The sequence below is a fragment of the Plectropomus leopardus genome, chromosome 20, assembly GCF_026936395.1.
Source record: "Plectropomus leopardus strain MGB_pleo_1.0 chromosome 20, ASM2693639v1, whole genome shotgun sequence".
Lineage (NCBI taxonomy): Eukaryota > Metazoa > Chordata > Actinopteri > Perciformes > Serranidae > Plectropomus > Plectropomus leopardus.
Genome location: NC_142195.1, coordinates 21,761,303 through 21,785,751, shown reverse-complemented (window position 1 = coordinate 21,785,751; position 24,449 = coordinate 21,761,303). Strand labels below are relative to the sequence as shown.

The 24,449-nt window shown below is 38.2% G+C and overlaps 1 protein-coding gene across 1 annotated transcript in view; it reads left to right on the top strand.

Annotated features, from left to right (window-relative positions):
* Nucleotides 1-24,449, top strand: part of il11ra (interleukin 11 receptor subunit alpha) — a 53,543-nt gene that overhangs the window by 18,685 nt on the left and 10,409 nt on the right. The window contains exons 2-6 of the mRNA XM_042509198.2: nt 14,263-14,359; nt 20,860-20,926; nt 21,692-21,858; nt 22,589-22,703; nt 23,090-23,253. Of these exons, the coding sequence (XP_042365132.2) occupies nt 14,263-14,359; nt 20,860-20,926; nt 21,692-21,858; nt 22,589-22,703; nt 23,090-23,253 (610 nt within the window). The remainder of the gene's footprint in view (nt 1-14,262; nt 14,360-20,859; nt 20,927-21,691; nt 21,859-22,588; nt 22,704-23,089; nt 23,254-24,449) is intronic.

Below are 24,449 nucleotides of genomic sequence, written 5' to 3'. Positions count from 1 at the left end.
CGCCTTACTTAACTCCAGGAAGTCAGAGACACAAAAACAGCCTCACTCCATTTAGAAAAATACCGTAGCTCTACATCTACACAATGTTGTGTTTAACATGTTTGGTTTGAGAGTTGACGTGCACGTCATTGGAGAGCATTCAAGCATTGTCTGGCTTCCAAAAGTTGACCCCTAAAACTGTGATACTTATTGAACAAGAAATGTTGCGCCCTGCTACACCCCTTGAGGAAGATTTACCGTGGCTCAATTTGGCAGCCAAAGAGTTGTCCAGGACAACATCTGTTTGGTGACACTGATTACGGAGCTTAGGCTCCATTGCAGCAGTGCTTGAGAGGCACCAAGCTGGAACAAAATGTCTCAGCTCATAGCAGTGGTTTTAAACACAGACTTTATGAAGCTGGTTACCAAGCCAAAGAAAAGTTGGACATGTCACTGGAAACAAATAGAAACTTTCTCTTTAGGTCACAGAAATTACATCATTGCTGGAGATCAAACTTTGTTCTGTAATCAGTGAAAATGAGATTTCTGATCTCTGTGACCTCCGCATCATGTGAACTGTACTTACTATGCCTTTTCATATACCTATCTGTACTAATTCTGGTCAACCAACCCCAAGCCTCTTTGGCTTATTCACAAAGTCTTGTTAGTGTTACTATGTTGAACCCACTCAGGTTACTGAAACACCACTAGATTAAGTCAATTGAACAGTTATAGTTGCCTAATGATTTGGATTTGAAGGAGTTGTGTTTGTCAGATATCGATCAAGCACTTAATTCAGTAGTGAGTTTGCATTTTGGTGCAGTTTTGAAGTAATAATATGACAGATGTCACATTCAAAAAGACTTCCTGGCAAACGGCCTGCCTACAAACAGTTTGCTATTTTCTCAAGAGATTTATTTACCAATCCTCTGTGGTTAGCAGTGTGACTTAACTAGTCTCAAACTGTTTTTGAGTCCCAGAGCTTCTTCAGATCTTCGCTGTCAGTACCAGTGTAGTTCTGGATTCAAGAGAGATTGGAAAGAACTCATGGTGGAGTTTACTATGGCACTGACCCCTGCATACAGTGCTATTTTTACAAAGATGACTCCGGGGCAGTGTAATGTAAATATGTAACAGCATGATGGTGATTGAACTTTGTCTATGATTGGAGTTAGGCCCATATCATCTAATACAGCTCACACATGTTATTTCGCTCTTCCTTCTACATCATCATATATCTTTCAGTGACAGATAATTGTTTAACTGTTTTTAATAAATCACCAGATGCTTGCACATTTCCTTCAGAAGAAAAAAGAAGCACTGGGGAAATTCAGCTGAAGTGTGATCAGCAAGCATGGCTGGGAAAATCGATCATCAGCTAAACTATTGTTGGTCATCTGTTGGCCAGTTGGTTTTTCATAGTTCTTTGTTTCTTTGCCAAAACAGTGGCTTAGCCTGGCAAGTGAATATAGATGAATCTAGATTTTAGGGTCACAATTTATTATTTTATACTTATAAAATGTTAAGAGGAACACATTCCCTAACAACATCCTAGAGGCTTAGATTACATCTTCAAATAATTATTATCATTTTTAAAAATTTCAGATAAGGTAATCAATCCGCAAGGCTATAAAAATTAGAGAGACAGGAAAACATATTAGAGAAGCAGGAACATGAAAATGTTTGGGATGTTTTCTTAATGTTTCTTAATAAACAACTGAAGTGATCAGTCAGTTATCACAATTGATGTTGATCAGTTTCCTGGAAATCATCGAATAGCTTTCAATACTTATTAGACCAATACATAAAAAGCAAAGAAACTGGTAAAACTTTTAACAGCATTAATACAATATCACACCAACTATACTGAGTTAGTTGTTATTAGGTTGTTCCAGCTCTGAAATAACAATAAGATTTTCAGCTTAATGCCACAAATGCCCTGGAGTCAATAAAAATGGGGTTTAATGAACATTTGGTAGATATTAAGTATAAACAAATAATCAAGGGCACATGCAGTGACACAAGCCAAAATAATATCTGTCTGAAAAATTATGGAGGTGAATCCTGCACACATAAATACTGATACACTTCCTTCAAAAAGTATGTTGGTGGTAAAAAAAAGAAAATGAGTAAAGATTGAAGACAGGAATAGCAGAAAAAATAGGCCATAGACCAGTTTGTGTCGATTACTGTTTGCATGATGCATGCTGTGCCTTTAGGGTACGTTATTATTGATCTGTCACCAAACTGGAAAAGCTTTTGTGCACCCAGTGGGGTATAGATTACATAACAGAACTGTGAGAACAGGACACATTGGAGATACACTTGATTGAGGTTTACATGGACAGCTGTGCTTTCTCCCCTGCCTGGTGTGTGTGTGACTCTTAGTGCTCTGTTAAGTGTGTCTATGGTTTTACAGTCTTCACATTTTATCTTCAGCCTATACGCATGCACTTGTACTGTCAAAAACACAAATGTATCCGTACACATCCATATGGGTATAACTGTCAGTTAGAGGGTTGTGTGTCCGAATGCCAGAGCAAATGTGTGTGTAAATGTGTTTTTAGTTCAGCCTTCACCCCATTATGCATTTCAGTGTGTTTGTTTATATTTGAGGTTGGCTTCAGTATTACAAATGTGTTTGCTCGCTGGATCGTGGTCTTCATTCAACTGTGTCTGTGTGTGTGTATGTGTTTGCATGTGTGTGAATAGCTGGCATATGGGAGCCATCTTGCCCTGGCGGCAGAGCTGGAGGAAATTCCAGCGTTGTAGAGTTAAGGCCAAGATACTGCTGCCACACACACACACACACACACACACACACACACACACACACACACACACACACACATACACTTGCACACAGCACAGTACAGGTTTGTGATACGTTTGCCAAACACGCACACAAGTAATATTTTTACCTTTTGAAAGCTCTAACAAATTAATGGAAAATTCTACTTTCAGGAACAAGCCAAAAGGCTGTTTTGCATTTTCTGATTGCCTAACATATAATTACTTATATAAGATTCTTAGTCTTTCTTTCTATCTCTCTCACTCTCTGTCTCACATACTCACACACACATGAACAAATGCACACTCAGACCTTGGTTTGCGGATTGGCTGGGTGCTATCTCTGTCCACACATGGCAGCCATTACTCTTTGTATGTTTAGGCTAGGGCAAAAGTTGGAAGTAGGCCTAGCAGCTCGGCCATCATCTCCACCGCTAGATAGTACCGGCAAGGTTTAGATTCTCTGTGCTCTGCTTTTAGTGTTCACGATCACTGAAGTTATTTATATAGACCTGTCCATCTTCCATTTACCATGATTGGAGCCATTGCAGAAGTCCAACTTCATGTATTTATCCTAGCAGTGTTTGTGGCAACTATGCATACTATGCATGATTTCTTCTGCCAGCGATAACCAAAAGACACAATTTTCTCTGCTTTAGTTGCAATCAGAACTTTCTCAGAATCTTTAATTTGGAAAGCAGATAGATGATAACTCAGTGTTATCATATTATTAGTGAACAAAAAGCCAATTGGCAATGCATAAGTGTGAGAGAAGGCAGGTGAATTTATTTGAATATGAAGCCTTGCATTTGGCACATGTAGGCCATAATTATCAGTCAGACATGTTCCTAAATAAAAGCTCTGCAAATGTGCACAACCTGTGTATGTCATCCTTGGCTGTCCAGATGTTTCCAGCTCTGCTTTGGGTTCCTTGGTAACAGATTTCCTATGCTTATGGTCTTTCTTATCCTCAGGAACACAACGTCTCATTTTTCCACTTCAGCTGTTTCCTTATCTCGAGTGCACTCAGGACCTCGTCAGATTAGATGATTTTGATTTCAGGACCTGGCTGAACCTTTCTCTGTCTCTGCCTACTGGATGCTAAAATCATTTATCTTTTTCTTTGTATGTCTCTGTTATCTCTGTCTTCTGTGGTTTTCATCCACTTTGATTTAAAGTCTCATTAGCTGTTGCTAGGATCTCTCTTGGTGTGGCTCCAGCTGGTCGCCAGAGCACCAGATACTCTAGTCTGACCAACTGTGAGGCCAAAGTGTTTTTCTTTAGTTTGGCAGATTATCCTGCAGGGTGAAAATCTCTTCTTCCATATGTGGCTAAGTAGTAAAAGAAAAAGTAAATAAGCAAATTAAGTTGCTTTTCCCACCCAAAATATTTGACATAAAATAAATCTTTAGAAAGTGATCATCTTTCCCCTAGAAGTGTAATCATGTACATATACTATTACTTGTATTTGTTATTGCAATTAACAGTCAGTTCGTCAGGACACATACAAATATGTGTTAGGGTTTGCTTTGCTCCACTTCTCATCTGTTAACACCTTTCTCATAGGATGATAAGCATGCAGTGAAGAACAAGTGCTTTGGCTTAATGCTGCAAAGTACAATGTCTCAGTGAGGCTCAGAGAGGGAAAGAGGAAAAGAGAAAACAGAATTAAAATAGCACTCTCAAAAAAATTAAATGTAATTTGCAACAGCCAAATGGATATTTGCGTTTTGAATCATTGGGGAAACAGGATACGAAAGAGATGGATAGATAGAGAAACACAGTAGAGGCAGAAAAAAGGACAGAATATGGTGAGAGCTATTTTCATCCTCCGCCATCTATGGTTATAATTAAGGTTTGTCATTTAAGGCACATTTTCACCCAGATTTTTTTTGTTCTCAAAGAAAATGTCTTAGAAAGTAAAAGTAGGGATAAACCAGTGCCACCAGTGAACAGAGAATCCAAAAGTGGAGAGATTTCTTGATGAATTGAAGTCACAGGGGTCCGCATCTAACAACAGCAAAACTACATCAAAACATCTGTTAACAAACTCTCACACAACTGGTGCAGTATAATCCAAGTCTCAGTTATCCAGCCGTATGCTTAATATTTCCAAAGTCACAACATAAACACTAATGATCGAGGCAGCGTTAGACCAGCTACTAGTAGTTAGACCAGCTACTGCCATGTTCAGCAAAGTGAAATCACTGTTTTTGCGGATGGAGTTTAGCTCAGTCCCCTGTTGGAAAACGATGTCTATGTGAGCACGTGACTAGATAAATTAGTCTCGGATTATACCCCAGGAGTTGTGTGAGAGATTTCAAGTTTTGCAGTTGGTAAACACAACTGTGTATCACTTCATTTCAAAACAGAGTCTACAGTTGCCAATTTTGAAACCCAATAAAAAAGAACAGCAGTATGTGAGAAAAATAGTAAAATGGTAAAGGGAAATACAAGCACATCCACAAACACACAAGGAGCCAGGCTTGTAACAAGGAGTTTCACATATGGAAATACAACACAAACACTCACACACATGTCAATCAGCAGTGTTGTTATCGCCTGGAAAGGTCAGCGGGACAGGGTGTGCAGTGGTTGCCATGGTGACCTGAGTAAACACCAGAGCCTTTGTAATTCGCCCCCACCATCCTGGCTTGACCTCCCTGTGCTGTTGGTTTAGTGCATAGTGCATTTGTGCACATACACACACTGGGCCCATACTCTTACACTCTTACACTCACACACATGTTCTTGTATCATTTAGATTAGCTGAAACCTCAATTTGTCATCATTTCCTCCAGCTCATTTCTTGAGCACAGGTACCCACAATGACACACACACACACACATGCAAACACACTGATGACCAAACTGAGCAGGCAGTAGGCTAAATTAAACATCAGTCTTTGTTAATCTTTAATTTATGACATACTTTCTAATGACCTGTCCTCATGAACAGGACATCCTGTAATAATTTGTTATGTCACCGGACAACAAAGCAATGAATGTGTGCAAGTGAGTGTGTGCAGAAAACGTTAAGGAGATCAACTAAATAGACTTTCTGTCGACTTTAGAGATGTTTATACTTTTTTAAGTCTGTTTTTCTGCTTTTTTAATTCTTGACATTCTAAGTTTCTGACCATCTGTTTGTTTCACCCTGTATTTAAGCTCTGTGTCTTCCTCTCCTCCTCTCCCTACCCCCCTCACCCTTTCATTCCTTTTCTCTGTCTCTGTCTCGTTACACTGTCTTTTTTCTCTTGTAAAGCCGATTGAATGTGCAGTGGCATGCCAGAGTGTGAGTGACTCACCATGTGGGATTATGCTGCCACAGAGAGGTCTGGCTAAAAGGGAGTCCTTTTGAATTGGATTACACCTCATTTTACTATAAAGGCCTTTATATTATCAACTCCACAACTGCTCTTGGAAAATATAAATCATTTCTTTTTCTGCCTTTCCTTAGAAGTCCTCTTTCCGATTGTCTTCACAGTACTTCGGGGCACAGCTATTGTTTGTCAGGATACCTCAGCTCTCACCCTTGACCTCGTTATTGCTGTTGACTTGGAAGGAATGTTTTTCTCCCAGGAATTCTAGCATGTTCTTTTTCTGTAATTATTTTTAATTAGTCTTGGTTGCGGTTCTGGTGTGGATTGGCTCAGTCTACAAAAATCGCAGCAATTTTATTTTTTCAAGAACAAATTGTGTATTTGGATCTTCACTGTTGTTTAGCGTCTCTCTCTGCATGTGGGAGCACTATGGGTGCATCCTGGTGACAATATCCATGGCTACATTCCCCTGTCTATTCTGGTTTTTGCTGGAAGAGTTACAGTTGAAAGGTGACTAGTGGGGGTGAGTCACAGAATAGGCTTGCGAATACACACACCCTCGCTCACAGACAATTTACAGAAAGAAAGAGTGTTGAAATTTGAGATGAAGTGGTCCTTGGCATCTTTTCTCTTTTATTGGTACCTCTAATACATAACATAACAGCTGTTTTGCACTGAACCTTATTTTTCAGTTATGTTTTGGCAAAGTGAAGATGATAATTTCATTTCCAACCACTGTGCAGGTAGCTTGGTACATCAGGGGCATCAAAGCCCACTATGGACATGTTTACACTGGATGAAAGTGTGGTTATACAAATTTAGCTTCAGAGAGACCTCCTGCAGCTGCTGAGGAAAGTGGTTTGTGGTAAAATCAAGCTCATGTAGATCCCAGTAGCTGTGTGGCTCCCAAAGGGAGTTTCGTTATACCTTGATAGGATGTGGAGTGAGCTCAACCTTCAATGGTTTTTGCTGAACTATGGATTTGTTTCTTTTGCATCACAGGAAAAAAAAAATATTTGTGTTCCTAGCTTTCTCTGAATTGAGCACTTTATGGAGGAGACAATTCAGATAACCTTGACTGGAAAAATGACGATATCTTGAGTGTAGCATGGTTTCCCACATTTATTTATTTATAGCAGCCTGCCACAATCAACACATCTGCCAACAAATTGATTCAACATTTTTTTTTAAACTGCACCTTTCACTGAGGGCATATTGTTCGGTTATGCACTGCACCACACTCTCAGAGCACAGAGCGTACACAAAAGGAGTAGAATACTAGTTGCAGTCAGAGTGAAACTTAACTGTTAATTACACTTAGTTGAAAAGTTTGCACTCACCACCTCTGTTCCTATCTATCAATCTAATCTGATCAGCTCTGGCAGCAATCCCATGATTCAAATAGATACATTTAGATAAAAAAAATAGTAAAAAAGTTTTTCTCTCCTTTGTCATGTCACAAAATGCCCAAGTGGATCCTTTCAGCAGGTCAGTCTGAAGGACTCCTGCAGCCTACAACATTTAAACATTTGATTTGCGTACCTCGAGTCAGAACAAAAGGCTTATTTTCACCAAAACACAAAAAGACAAGGGGGGATCAGTACCACATTCTTGGTAAAGTTACCAAAGTGCAGCAGAAAGATAGCATGTACTGTATCTGACCTAAGATCTCTGGTGTTTTCTTTGGCTAAGCAAGGTTCAGGATAAAATATGCTGGTTGGATGATCCTTTCACATGGCCATCTGCCAGTAATAGCTCCAAAATTTGGGGTGGAACCTGAGACAGTCAATCTTGACATGCCTAACAAACCCACCATACAAACACAGCAGAGTTATTAGAAAACACACGCAAGCAACGGGTCACTCAAGTTTGACGTGGACATGTTGCCTCAGTTTGAGAAGACAGATTAGCATTTTACTTTCAGGGAATGGCATTGTTCTCCAGTGTTAGGTAGGGAGAATAGGAAACCCTTGTGTAAATATGTGTACTGGACCTTGTACTGTGAGGCATTTGTGCTGGAAACTAAAGAGTGCCTGTTAAGGAAGCCACAGGCAGGGAGGGAGAAAATAGACATCTAAAGATGTTGAGGAGGAGGTAAAGATAAGAGAGCAAATGGGAGTTGATAGAATGGAAAGATTATATGGGAATGAAAAAAAGATGGCGCCTTACTTTCTGATCTTCAGTTACTCTGGAGAGAAGCAGGAAAAGGAAGAGGCTAAGCCATTATAAAAGATGGCATAAATATGTTTACTGAACCTTGAACTTTGTGGCATTAGAGGGATTTAAAGTAGCCAAGGACTGATTGTAAGGGCTGATTGTGTGTGTGTGTGTGTGTGTGTGTGTGTGTGTGTGTGTGTGTGTGTGTGTGTGTGTGTGTGTAATTTAAGCCCATCAATAAACATTTACAGCTCATTTTCTAGAGGTGGTGTTTCTAGTTGACGCCAAAAAATAACAATAATAATTTATTTATTTCGAATGGCCATTTCCCGTTCACAGTAAATACAAAAGTCCCAGCAATTAAACATCAAAATATGGCTCAGGGTACCTGCAGATCTCTAAAAAACCTTTTTTCATAGCCACCCTAAAAGCTTGAGCTTCAAGCTTTCATACTTGAAAAATTAAGTGCTGATTAGGCATTTTCCATAATCAGCAAATACAGCGAAAGGTATGTTTTGCATTAATAATCCTACTTGGCAGTTTCATTAGGGAGTGACGTATTATTTGAAGTCCTACGTCACTGTAAATTAAAAGAGCTGACCAGTGAACTTGCTGGAATACAGGTACAGAATGTACTGAATGTAAAGAAGCTTGAGAAAGCATGAAGGGAGGGATGGACAGAAGAAAAGGAATGTAAGCAAGTGAGGGAGACAGGAGTCAGTGAGATTTGAATTTGCTGAGTGCGCTGTGTGAAGTTACAGTGCTGTAGTGGTGAATGTAACACCGCCCTGTTATATCAGAAGACACAGGGAGAAATCAAGGTTATCTCTGCTTCCCCTAAAATGTTTTCAGGATCCCTATGCACATTTTTAGGGGATGTTTGTGAGATTTTGTGAACCATTGCATGTCTTTGTCTTAACTGCATAGTTATCTTCCATCTGGTTTCTGGCAGATTCATATGCACCCACTCAGCCTGTCACCTCCATTCCCTTTGATCACTCTGTATCTAGTAATGTGCTGCAAGTGCTTTTTGCTCTCAAACAGCTGAAATATGTTTTTAAAGCAAGGCCAAGGTGATTAGATAAATAAATGGTGTGTTAACAAATGGACTATGATACTTTTTCCCCACAGTGTTTAAGTTGCTAATGGTGGGTTTTTATTGAGTGGGATCAACATTTTTAACCTTCATCTGACCTAGTGTGAGAAGCAACAGAAAACTGGGCAAAGAAAGGTATTACATGAAAAGAAAATTTAAAAAAGGGTGGTTAAAGTACTTCTATGAAAAATGTTTGCACAAAGGGAGATTGATTTACTGAACTGTTGGCTATGCTGGCTCTGTCATGTATTGTAGAATATTTGTGTCTTTAAAAATATGACGTTTTTTCGTCTTAAGCTGTGTATGTGCCCTTTCCATAAGTCCACTGAAGTTTCAGAAGTTAAAATGATTAAATAAATAAAGTATAATAATCTCACTTGAGGGGTTGCTAAATTTCTGTTTTTTGTCTGTCTGTCTGTTTATTTTCTTCTTGCCTGCTTTTGGCAAGACTTTTGCCGGTTCATGAACCCAGCTCAGAAAGAACTTTACCTTCTTTTTTTTTCCCCTCGGTAGCAGTTTGTAGGGTTTTGAGTTGGGAGGTGGATAATTTATCAGTTGATCCATTTAGAGCTGATCAGATACATGGATGAGAGGAGCAGCTGTTTGTGAGTGAAAGCAAGTTTTAGGACCCAGCATTATGAACAGTTAACCTTTACACATATTATCACAGGTGATACTGCAGCTTTTAAAATGCTGTGCTAGAGAGTGATTCAACAGGTAATAAGCAAGATGAACTCAGGGCACAGTAAGCGGGATGTGCCAAAATGCTGAGTGAATGTGATCAAAACTGCAGCTTCAATGGGAATTGACGTGCAGTGATGCTGATAAATAGGACAGTAGTGTATCCTGACACCACCCGTTTGTGGGCTTACATAGAAAACAATAGAGGCCAGTGTTTTGACACCATCATACACCTCTGGTGTGTGTGTTGCCCTGTGGATTACTCAGTAAGCGATTTACTTTTGTTGTGCTTACTCTCTTTTGTTTGATATTGTCTCATTTACTAAAGCCAAAAGTCATCATCTAATTTCACTTACACAACCGTCACATCGTCAGCATTATTATTTCACTAACAAAAACACTGTAAATCAGAATCGAAAATGTACCAACAACACTGTTAATCAGTGTCTATAATTCACCAAACATATTGTCACTGTTGTTTAGACATTGGCAGCCTCACATCACTTATTTGAGCCAAACATAACACCTTGTTCTCCAGATGAAAAGTTGATTATATTTGTTTTATGGTTTAAACAAGCAGTTGATCTGTTTGGCAGCTAGACGTCATGTATACAGAAAGGACAAGAACCAGAGGTTATGGGTATAATCTTATACACACAGAGGAAGTTTTAAAATATGTTTCAGTAAATCTCTGAAGTTCAGTTTATTTGTGCAGCCCAGTATCACACACAGCTGTCAAGGAAGCCATTTGCAATGTAGTTCTTCAAAATCTGCATTGGAGACTGTGTAAAGTGCCGTATTTCCCTCAGTATTCAGAAAGTAAAAATGAGTTAAAACAGAGGTGTTTTTCTTTGTTTGACTTCATTTATTTTGGCAGTTCTTGTTTAAGCAAGTTAAACTTAAGAAGCAACCTCACTGTTTATTTGACATTTCCCACATCATTGTGGTTCAGAACACCTTGTTTCCATGCTTTGCTTCTAGCTGTCTTTCACTGTTTATGACATATCATATTTCTGAGGTCCAGTTGCAGTCTTGGCTAATGATACTTGCAGCCAACTTTTCTTTGTGACCACCAGAGAAGATATTAAGTCTTAAAGTACAGTTATGTGCAGCATGAATTGCTGTCAGTCTTTGGAATAAACTTTGTTTTGGTTTCTCTCTGCTGCTCAGTATCATACTAGTGGTGTAGGATGACTCTGTGTACAGTCACGAGTTTCCTGTCAGTACATGTGCATTTTGCAAACAGGTCTTGATTTATCTGTAAGACATCTGTGTGAACAACATGGAATAGAACTAGTCTTATATAAAGTGGAACTTTTCCCTGTTATGTGTGGATTAAGCCCAATTGGCCACCAACTTCATTAGCCATGAAAATTTGGTTGAATTTAGGTTGTGACTTCAGGTGACCAACATCCACACCAATGTGGTTTAACACCAACTATTGGTGTGAAAGCAACCACAAGATAAGAAAAATCTTTGCATGTAAACAAAAAAAGAAAAAAGTCATGGATAAGGACATTCTAATTCCTAAAATCCCTCCTAATGTACATGCATAGATGTCAAAATAATTCAAAATATAATTTTAATTGATTAAAGAAATAGCAGCTGTAAATTTATAGGCAATTCAAAAACCAAAAGTAGAAGCCAAATAAGCTCTTGATTTCCTCTTTAAATGCAATCGTACAGCTGTAAGACAAACTATCTCAGAAAAATTTGCTGGTGGCTTGTGGATTTTAAGTGACACTGAATCAATGAGAGCCCCACTGATGCGTCATCCACTGCAGTCGGAAGATATAATTGATCCAATGCTTGCCTACAAACTTTCTCTGTCTACTTTATGTACTCGTGTTTGGTCTGTTGTAAGACTGAGACTCCAAACCACAATCACTGAATGTATACATGGAAAAAAAAAAAGATTATGTAAGGTAAGGTACAGCCACTGTGATTCACAACCTCCTTACTCATCATTCATCCCACATTTTGTTCTTTGTGAACCAGAACTCAGTTCGACATTGAAAGAAGTCTGTTGAAAGCAGTGAGCTCTCACTGCTTTGTGTCAACTTCATCAGACTATTTGTCAACCCACAGAAGATGTCTCACTTCTACTTTGTGTGAAATCATGGCATTGAGCAGTTCAACAGGTGAAGCAGGATGATGAATAGTCTGAGAGAAGTAAATGCATTTTAAAGCAATATAAGGTATGTTTTCTTTGACATGCTGCTCAAATCTTATTTGGGGTCATTTGTGGATTATACATGTATTTAATCTGTTTATGGAGGCTCTTGTGATAATTGCATACTTAGTCTAAAAAATGTTTAAGTTCTATGACTACTTCTGCAAAGTGTTTGATATTTTTCTTGTTTGGTCATATGATATCAGCCCTTTTATGCCTCCTAATTGACAAGAAATCCTCACAAAGCATGAGAAAAACACATAGCTCACACTTCTAAATGTTTAAATAGACACGATATCAAGATATTTTAAGTTGCTCCAGAGCAGAGTTTTGTTAAACAGCAAGCCCTTTTTTCATTTTTCTTATGTATTGTGTTTCTGTAGACCAGTCACTGAGTTATGACCCCAGCTTCAATAAAAGCATATTTGAACAGGAAAATGCATCACACTAAAGACGTAACATTTTTAGGGGCCCTCAGTCTCCCTCTCTCTCACTATTGATGTGCAGTTAGATGTGTTGATATGTTTGTCATGAAGATATCTCACATGCAGCACTATAAAGACAAGTGGCACAACAGATACGATAAATATGTTTGGGTGACATAGAAGGGCACTGTAGTTCACAAACGCATACTGCACATAGTCTTTCACACTTTGTCACATTCACAGACCCTTTTAAATGTCACTCTAACTCACACATATGCACACGCACACACACATGCACACACATGCACACGCACTCATAGGAGTTTCCAATGTCAGGAGTTGTTATGTCTATATGTTTTGAGCTTTAATCAGATCAGCTAGAGAGAAAAATGAAAGCTGATCTAACAAGGAAACAGTGTTAATTTCTTCTTTATTCCTATATATATATATATATATATATATATATATATATATATATATATTCAACCTTATATTACTACAGCTTACTATGTCAATTGTATGTTCTGCACTCCTTAGGAATATTTTTTTATTTAGTATTTTAAGTGTTTTATTATGTATCCCGGTTACTACATACAGAATAACAGTCAAAATACTGTTGTTTCTCTGTCTACTGACATTAGATAGATATGTAAGAATGCATACAGCCAATGTAATAATTTCAGTCGAAACTTATTAGGATAAATAATTTGTATGGTACACATGGTTTTTTCTCACTGTTTCAAAAATGTATGAATCCCAATCAGGTACTCTGTTTTTTAGCGATAATTAGCATAAACATTATAACCGTTTAACATCACCATGAAAGCATTGTCATTGTGAGCATGCTGATGTTACCAGTTAGCTCAAAGCACCTTTATGATTAAACACAGCCTCACAAAGCTGCCATCAAACTCCATTACAGTGTAGCTTACCTTATCAAAATGGATTAAAATGAAAGAGAAAGTCTTTTCAATATATGACACATGTCCTGCTCACCGTAACACCAAAATACTATACTATAATCATAAAGAAATATACTTTAATCTGTACAGGGCTCTACTTTTTACAGTGTTCCTGTCTTTGTTAGATCATTGTATATTGAAAATGTGTTGAGCTGATTTATGGTACAGAACTGGGTTAATGGATCTGTTCTCCAGCACAAGTGAAACTAAAATTTTACGTTCCCCAGAGTTTCTGGGAAAAGCAGAGCCAGTGGAAACAAAAAATCATTTCCAACATAGTTTCCCTCAGTTTTTTATGGGAAATGTGTTTTTAATTTTGAGAAAGACTCACACTAAGTGAGAGATAAAGTCTACCAGTTGTCTTGACCATTGTCTTTGCATGTTTTGGATTCTATGTGACATATAATTTGCAACAGTAAAGAAAAGGCAGATTGCAACATGTTGTTACCAAACCACTTTAAAGCTGGTGTGTGAGGAAATTGAGCAAAGAAGTAAATTCATGTTGTTTTTCTTTTTATGCCAATTTACTTGTACAAAATGGATTTCAAATGATGATGATGATGATGCTGCTGCTGTTGTTAATGCTTACTGCCAAAACCTTTCAGGCTTTAAAATAACTCCTAATCATTACACCTCCTCCCTTTCCCAACTCCCTCTCCCTCTCTCTGTCTTTATAGATGCCAGGCCTTTTGTCCAGTCCTGTGTGTCTGACAGTCATCTGGTTTTTATCTTGGTCGCTGCGTCCCAGTCGTTCTCAGATTCAGACTGATGAAGGTAACACATGCACACGTATTCATGCACACAGAAGAGAAAGACATTTTCCCGAGGACATATTTAATACACATGTACCTAGAAACACACATATGAACACACACTCTGTTAAGGATCAGCCATGGATTCCTTTGTGAACTATTTTGGGCACTCTTGACTTATCTTGACATACTATGTAGAAGATTTAAAGCTACTGCGGAGGAAAGGAGGAAGGAAAGAGATCAAAAACTTATAATAAAAACTGGATCAAAAAACAATGACACATTTTTCCAAGCAAAATCTTGATCAGAGATTTTTGATGGTTCTATCTCTGTCCCAAAATTTGGATGTGCAACTTTTTTTTTTTAGTTGAATTTGATTCCCAGGCCCAGTTGCCAACCTGGACCAACTATTCCATATTACTTTTGTACCAGTTTTTCAAAGCAACATTGGATTTGATCAACCTGATCCACACAAAAATGTATCAAGATTACTGATGTGATGTAATTTTATTTTAGGATTCTTTTTTCTTTTGAGCAACCCATTTTCAAGATTTGCAAGATTTGATCCAGTCCGATAGCTGAACTCAGATCAGAACAAATGGTCCCTGTGTTTTTTTTTTTTTTGGGGGGGGGGCGTATTGGCACTCTGCAAACAAGAAATCTATTGTTGAAGCTTTTTTTTGTGCTGCACGCAGCACTTGAGGGATCTGTTTGGCATTAAAAATTTGGCTCCAATTTCTGTTTTTTTCGTCTTTGAAAGACTGTTCTCCTCTCTTTGTTTCAGTCCCTTTGCACCTCTTTATACCTCTCTCCATTACTGTATCTCCTTCTAAAATCAGCCAAAATTAATCCCTCCAACAATAAGAACACTCGACCTTGGCCCTTCAGGTGAAACTGTCAAAGTTTTCCCCTCCCATTAATTTTACCCTACGGCAGCCCCACAGTACTTTTTTTTATTGTTTGGAAAGTACTGAGTTTCATCCAGCTTGCAATTTCTGTGTCCACCCTGCCATCTGATTTCAATGTCAGGAGAAACTTGCAGCTTTCCTGCGTGAATTATTCTGTGTGTGTGTGTGTGTGTACGAGCTTGCGTGCGTGCGTGCATATGTGGTTTTTATGCATATGTGGTTTTTATGTGTGTGTGTGTGTGTGTGTGTGTGTGTGTGTGTGTGTGCGCGCACATGTCTGGGCCCTTTTGCCAGAAGCAGAATCAGATATGAGTGGAACGCTGCGGGTTTGGGGAATAATGTACTTCACTGCCAATAAAACATGAATACACACATTCAGAGCAGCCAACTCTTTGCAATGCACCAAGGCCCCAGGTAGCAGAAGCAGAGGGAGGGGAGTATGTGTGTGAGTGTATGTGAGTAAGTGTGTGTGTTTGTATTTTTGGTGGTTAAAGGCATAAAGAAAACCTGGTTAAACTGGCAACAGAGGCATTGAATAAAAAGATTGAGATGTAAGGAAAGATTGACATGGAGGGAGAAATAATAATAAAAAAAACCATTATAAATGACAGTAAGTAACATTTCTTTTTTTCTAACTCCAGCAAATTTAAGTTTTGGGTAATGACAACAGTTGCTGGTGGGGCTGTTTATCATTTAAACAATAACAATACAGTACCAATACCAGTACCCTTAAAGTGATATTAATAAGCTTGCAGTTGTGTTATTAAATTATACAAAAGGGAGCTTTTCCGCCTCGAATGACAGCCATGACAGCCAATCCATGCACGGATATCGCTACTGCGCAGATGGCGGCCTCCCAATGACATCACCCTCGCAAGATGGCAACGCTTCTATCCTGGATATTTTAACCTCACTCAGGCATACCCGGGGTGGGTGGGGATGCGTTGCCCATCTTTATTTACAGTCTATGGCTGCCAACAAAATCATACAAAAAGTAATTTGTTAAATGCCTTGTGACTTTAGAAGTTTTAATACTACTTGGCACTGGGTTATTTTAGCCAATACCTTAAAGAAATTGAACACCGATACCCAGCCTTAGTTGCTGGTAAACCTGAGAATTCAAGCCTATGGAGCAGCTCACTCTGCCATACAGTGAAGCTAACACTAATGCAGAGAGTTACAGTGCAGAGCACTTAAAAGTCAGGTATTATAGTAGTATTCAGTGTGATATCACAGCATTGTCAGACATGACTCACCAGTAGTTTGTCATCATTGCTACAACAGGCTAACTAATAAGCTGTTATCAAAAGATACGGTGTCACTTTTGTGTCATGATTATATTTAGTGTCCTAATCATACTGACTGACTGTGTAAAAAGTAAAAGGTACAGCATGCGTGACACAGTCATAGCTTGTTTTATACTAGAAAGACCACAAATGCATTCTTGTAGTGTAATTTATAGAAAAGAAACCACAACAGAAATTGTAATCCCAATGTTAGTGAGAAAAAATGCAGTTGAATCAGGATTTCTGGTGGGCTCACTCTTGGTCTCACCTTCAAATAAGGTGAGACCAAAAAATACCCTTTAAAACCTGAGCTAATTATGTTGATTAAAAGCATAGGACAAATGTATTGTGAAACATAACAAGACAAAAATTTGTTTGAAATTAGTAAAAAAAAAAAAAAAAAAAAAAAGAAAGAAAAAGAAAATACAGGAAAATTACCTGAAAATAAATAAAATAAATAAATAGATAATTAAAAAAGAAAAGAAGAAAGTGACCTGGAAAAAAATGCAAAAAAAAAAATAATATATGTATGTATACATTTTTGTTCTGTAACATTTTTTTTCTAATTGTATATGGGCTCTTGTCCCTTGGATCATTTTCAAATAAACCTCCCACGTTATTTTCTTGTCATATTTTACTACTTTCTCATGATTTGCAGGACATTTCTTGTCCAGTTGGTCATTGCCCCCCCCCCTCTGAATGCAACACAAGAAAACTGATATCAATCCAGATTTCAAAGGGTTAATTAATTGGGTCTGCTGGAGTGTGTGATGGTTTGTCTAGTCTTTTTCTCTGTCGTGTCACATTATTTCCCTGAACTCAGCTATTAACTTACTGATAAAAATGTCATCCCGATTAAGAGCAAAAGTGGACAGAACAATGGAAATATGAAACAAAAATATTTTCTTTGATATAAAAAAGGATCAGGAAGAGCAAGGTGTTTGCAGCAGCTCATGAATCAAGGCTGTTTTGGTAACTCAGATTTATTAACCATGTCTTGTTTTACGTAAGATTAATTGTTTCCCATATACACCGTAGCAGAATGAACAGGCTTCTATGCACTTATTTAAAAACTCTCAGTAGGTTTCATTGTCCTCCTTTCAGTGTGTTTCCTCCACTTAAAAACATAAATGCAACCACAAAATCACTGCGGAGCACTTTGCTGCTCTTTTCCCCAGCTGTTTCATTTTGCACAGCCCCTAAAACAACAACAGAAAGTCCAGAACAGCGAGCTTTAGGTGCGAGTGAAAACCAAGTATTAAAAGACCTTCAGTGAAGCCTTTAACTTGTGCATGTGTAAAATTTAATTTAGGATTAACAAAGTTGGTCCCTGAAGGGTACATGAGGTTATTGCAGCAGGGAAAACTAACATAAATATACCAATACAGCAAATTAAATAACATCCCTGAAAAGTTTCCCCTCCTTCACCTGCCTGGTCCCCTCGAGCCTTACAGATGTAAACAACAAAATCACATTTCAAGACCCAACTTAATGTTTTAGGTTGTTATCCTTCGTGATACCGCTTCAGCACCAGCCAGTCTTGTGGCAGAAAGAAAGGTTTGTGCGAAAAATGAAGAAAAACAAAACCCAAACTTGGGGCAAATTGTTTGTTACTGAGGGAGGAGAGGCCAGCGGGGAGTGAGCATGCCTGAGTGATTGAGGTTGAGAATTAATGAAGGTGTGTGCGTGGCAGACTGGCAGTCAAAGTGATGTTTTTCCACTCCAGATCTACTGTAAAAGCCAGCTTTCATATAGTGTAGCCAAGCAAAACATGCACACATGCACACTCGCATACTGCCGATAGAGTATCAACTTGGCAACTTGCTGCAGTCACCACAAATATTTGCTCAGGTATACACTGCACTTAGTATTGCTTCAAATCTACACCAACATTCGACCTTGTGTGATTGAAAGTAACAGTTTAGTGGGTTCTTTCTCGTTCTTTAAGTTATTGATAGAAATTCTGTTCAATGAAGCGCTCCTCACAACTAATTGACAGTATGTGGTCTATCAGCTTTGTCTAATATGGTTAGATAAATTAATGGATATGTATAAACTGTTTTGGGTAATAAATCTGTAACATTTTGTGACCCATTAAGCTCTAAAACTATGTGGCTACAGCAACCCAGCTCGCATATTAAAGGGTAAGATTGGTATTTTTACACTTGGCCCCTATTTTCCAATGTTTTTGGCTGATGGAATCAAATTTTTTTTAGACTGGTCCAGCAGTGATCAAGAGTGCTGCAGCCGACGGAGACAAAACAGGCTTGAATGTAACCACTCGGGGCATGTTTGCGCTGTCTATTTATGTCTGCTAAAAGTATTTGATTTTGCCACTAACAGGCTCGAATTGTTTTAAGTTTCTCACGACTAAAGAAAGGGATCCCTACAGACGTCTATCTTTCTGTTTAAGAGTAAGATCATTTTTGTTTATCAAAAACAGCTTTGAAATTGCCATAGCCTTTCCCACCAGACTACATTTAAATAAACATGAATTTTGGCATGTATAGAGCCAGCGTTTTTCACATCTAACTGGGTGATTAATGGTTTATTTTAATGAAACCAGAGTTTCTTATTGTTGTAACAATGGAAATATGAACACAGATAGGGCTTTTTTGTGAGTTTAATTTTGTTTCTGTCAACTTTGAATGAAGTGTGTTTTACAATGACTAAATTGCTTTTTATTTTTAGAGGTCTGGTGGGTTTAGACATAGCAATTTTGGGGCTGTTCCTGCTTTACAAAAAATATCTTAGGACTGTTTCTAATGGAATACTTTCCATAAGTTTTCAGATACTTAAAATAACAATCTGAGCCTATCGGTGACAAAAACATGCATTTTAGTGGACAAACCTTGATAATGTGATCATGTCCTAGGTTGTTACATCACAGCCTGTTTTGCTGTTGCCATCTGCAGTGGTCATGCTCAATATTTAATCCATTTCAAAAATGAATGTCATTTCGACACAAAAACATGTAAAAATAGGGTTCTGATGGAAAAATACTAAACTTAACCCTTACATGGTTAATTCACCGGGAGCTTTAATAGATATCATGTCTGAAATGTTTGCTGCCATCCCAGTCTGTGGAGGAACATGGAGTCTTGTTTGTCCTGCTGTAATGGTTTTAAAAAACTATAATTGCAAACAGCATGAGTAGTAGTTTTGGCATTTTTCTTGTTGAGTTTTTCAAATGTAATTCTGTAATGATATGAGCACCACAAACAAAATTCCTTTTACCCCCCACCATTGTATAAGGGTGGAGACAGAAATCTCTGAGATGGAAATCTCAAAACCACAGCAGATAACACCAAAGCTATTTGCATGGCTAGATACCTCTACAGATGATTTGGAGCAGAAATAACAGGGTGTCTTAAAATTTCAAAATTTAGTTAAATACATATTAGGCTTAAAAGTCATTAAATACTTTTAAATTTGAACTTGTGAGGCCTCAATTACCACAAACATTTACACAAAAAAACTTTATCTTTTAATTTATTTTTGTCAAAATGAGTCAAGCTTTTCAACAGGAAAATCCACATTTCTCAAAACTGTGAAACTAATACTGGCTTTTTAACTTTATATGGCAAAATGAAGATTTAGACTAACTGACCTCAATAACCACATTCTGCACAGGATCACACACATGCTACTTAGCTTTATATTTATCTGCAATGCTAGAATGAGAAAAAGATGATTTTTCAAAAAATTAGAGGACTGAACAAGGTACACTGTGTCAGTGTGTATCTTGTTCAGTCCTCTTTTCCAAAATCAATAGTACACTAGTAGTCATTTGTTTAGTTTGGGTCTTCGAGAAGTAAAGGCTGGGGGCACGAGATGATGTTGAATCTTCTGGGAAGTCAGTGAAAAAATCATATGGCCAGCCAAATTAAGACAGTGAGCAGAAAGCAGCTCAGTTGTCCAAACAGATTTATTCCAAATGGATCAGCAGCACTTCTAACTTTTTGCATTATGAAAGCTTATTTTTTTAAATGTTGATATCAATATCTTAATCTATTATTGAAGAGATCTTAAAGTGGATTTGCTGGTACACAGAAATAATATTTTAATGTGATAATAATAAACTTTGAGTAAAATAAAACACACTGGAGCAGCTTTATACTGTGTGCCAAAGTCTCCTCAGCTTAGTGTCTGCAGGATCCCAAACCTTGTATGGTCATGTTTTGTGATACAGTTGACTCGACTGTAAATGGTGGCGCTTAAATCACATTGACACAGACAATGCAGACACATGGTATGTCAGATTGTGCAGTGTCTTTAAGCCAGATAGCATTGTGCTTAAATATTTTACGTGATGTCTGTGTTTTCAGTGTCAGACGTGCAGTATGGGCGCTTGGGGTCAAATGTGACACTGGCATGCGGGAACTCACAAATCAGGTAAGGAAAGAAAAATACCTACTGCGTGTTTTGTTTTTCTTGGTCTTCTGATGATAAAGATATATTTCCAACACGGCCATGTAGCAGCTACATATATTCCATTCAAGAGTCATCCAGGAACAAATTTTTCATAAAAGTTATGGTGATATGCATTTGTATGTAATGCATTAATCAGCCGTCTAGTTATATTTATATGCTTAATTGAGCGTATTTCTTTAGATTAGATAGCTTTGACTAATTGTCAAAATAACAATCCCGCCCTTTTTAATGATTTTACAGTCAACTTTATTTTCTCTTTTTTTAAAGTAACAGAACATAAATTATTGTGGTACAAAGGGTCAAGCAGTGCCTGCATTGCTAAAGCAGTTGCAGGGAGGCTAAATGATCTAATTTGAGAGATCTAATATATGCCATCTTTTCAAAGAGAATAGAAGCCATAAACGACAATAACAATAAGATGCTACATGTAAAATTAAGGTGTTCGTCAGCAAATACCATAGTAAAACAAAGATTCTACTACTAACTAGGACTGTATGAAAATATAGATATACGCAAGAATCGCAATATTATATTTTGTGGTACTGTATTGATTTTTAAAAATACTGTATTAATTTGTGACCAATAAATTACATGCAAAATTTGTTGTGGTGGCTTATGTTAATGTGAGAAGTTCTTGTTTAAGTCTTTGGTTGAGCATAGGACTTACAGGTAAATGTGTGAAGTCCTCACCAGCATAATAACTAAACTTCAATGTATCCCAACCAGGATACCTGTGGTGTGGCATCTCAACCACAGCTCAGCGTTGCCATGGCATAAAGTGACATCAGATGGAAGCTTAGTCCTGCTGCATGCCGACCACTCAGCGCAGGGCAACTACAGCTGCTATGACAACCAGGGGCTCCTCCTCCACTCTGTCAAACTCAGGCTGGGCCGTAAGTGTTGTTGTGCTGTGACTTGTCCAGGTTTACAGTGCCTAATTTAGCGGTTATTACGCTTTTAACAGCTTCTGCTGTACTTTTAGTCTCTCGCCATGGGACCGAAGCTTTAAAATACTACTCTTTGCAGCAGGAGCATGCTGATGTCCCTCGAGTTTTTGGCAGCATCCCAGTCCCTCAAAGTGCAGTACAGTCTATGGATAATTCAGCATAAAAGCATAAAATAATATTCTGTTTCTTACACACACATTCTCTCTCTCTCCACACATTTTCCTCTCTGTATCTTTCTCGACACGCTTGCTGTTTTTTTCCACCTTCTTTTAATGAATTAGTTTCTTCTCTTAGTATTTAATTTATGCTGGCCCTCTGGCTACAACAAGATATTTTGTTACAACAGAGATGATCAGAATGACGCTACTGGTCCTCAGAGGAAACAGGTCTTATCGGCCGTCACATAGACAAAGCCCTCTATTTCCTTTAACTGTCTCAAACAGGAAGTGGCTCCCTAAGTGGGCTTCCTTTTGAGGGACAGGGAGTTTTTCCATGGTACTAGCCAGGCTTCTCCTGAAATATTTTAGTTCATGATAGCGACACCAGAGCAAAGAGCTGTTCATTTTAGACCTTCGGGACAAGATGGAGAAAGATTTAAAATATCCGATAACAGAGCACTTAGAAAACAAACTCCCTCTCTGTTCTTAAAATAAACTGTGTGACTTCTGTTTCCCAGACCCCCCTGGGCTGCTTAGCGTTTCCTGTCAAGTGCCCAATCACACTCATGTTCGCTGCTCCTGGGTGGAATCGGTAAAGACCTTCCTGCCGGCCAAGTACAATGCCTCCCTCAGGTAAGAGCAAGTTACTGCATGAGAAACAGCAACGCCTGAGGTCACATTCAGAATGAGCTATGAAAAAACTAATTATAGTGCGTGTGGCACAGAGTTACATTTTGAATGAAGTGTGTATAGTGTGAGTCGTATCCCAATGTGAACCCTGTCTATGCTCTGCTTCCTGTCTTCACTCAGCCATATGGCATTCAGTGGAAACTTTTAACCACAACGCATTACAGCAGTGTTTCTCAAACTCTCTTTTTTTCAAGTGTCAGCTGGAGAAACTCAAGTATTCAGCTGTGATGACCTCTTAGTTATAATGTCTCTGCATTTTTCAACACACATTTAAGTTGTCTTTCACCCAACAGAATGCAGAGTTTTGCAATTTCTGTTTTGTTCTAAAGGGGGACTGGTCAGGAGTGGAGGCCATGTGTCGTGGACGTCGCCCGCAAGCACTGTGATGTAGATCATCCTGCCTTCTGGCAGACCATCCATACCCTAAGAGTCACAGAGACCAACGCCCTTGGGTCTGAGACAACATCTGTCCGTTTTAAGCTACACGAGCTATGTAAGATCACATAAAACATGCCCACACATGCATGCACACAGGAATGCAGTGATTAAAATAGTTTTTCTTATTTTAGGGACACATTTGTATGACGGTTGTATGTCTTAGACATTGTTTTCCTCAGACAGTTCAGTATTTTATTGTTTCCAGCACTCCACACCCAACTCTACGAAACAGGCTATAGCACTATTCAAAAACTACTATTTTGAATCACTAGCAATATTGCTGGATTTGTCTTTTATATTCTTTCTTGACCAATTATGACATAAAAAACATCTTTTTCTAACGTTGCAAATTCAGAGGTTCAAGCATCGTGCCTTAGTTGCATCTTAATTGTCTACTCTCCGTCTATTGCCTAAAAATCACTAGACATACACAGGCTTCATGTCCTCCCTTTCCCTCCAAATTTCTATGCGCATATACATTTTCACAAGTACACACTTATATTAGACATATAAACAACAAACTGCAGGAGCATTGCAAGGCACATCCAGGGATACACACAGACATGGAAACATCAAACAGGCAGATGCAAAGATAAAGCAGAGTGTTTATTTAGAAAATAACCTGTGCACTCAACACATCAACACGTACATCCACAGACATAAAATGTCATGATTTCTAATGCTGCACATAATTTTTTTCCCACCTGCTGTCATGGCCTTGCCCTTTCGGTCCTCATATAAAGACCTCAATTATCTTGTTTTGCTGCTTCTCTGTGTGCATGACGTTCTTGACGCTCTGGAGCAGTGTCCTTGGGATGGTCTTCATAGCGGCTGGTGTGCTTATTGGATTGTGCTCAACGCTTTTCTCAGCCTCTGTATACTTTTGTCACAGAAGTGCGAATTCACTTCAAAACATAAATAGAGAGATAAGAGTCTGTGGGATAAGATTCAGAGAGCACATGGGTACTTTGAATAATAGCAAGGTCATGTGTTTGTGGAAAGTATGGTAATTATTAAGGAGTTGCAAAGATGGATCATTCATTCAGATAAAAAACAAGGACTGATCTAAAAGCAAACCAGGTGAAGAAAATGAGCATAAATGTCTGAACAGATTATTTGGTTTGATTTAATACATCCTGCCCTCTTGTATTTGATATATATATATATATATATTTTGTTTGTTTTATTTTAAATAATATGACAACCACAGAGGAAATACTAACTACCAAAAAATTACTTTCGTTGTAATGC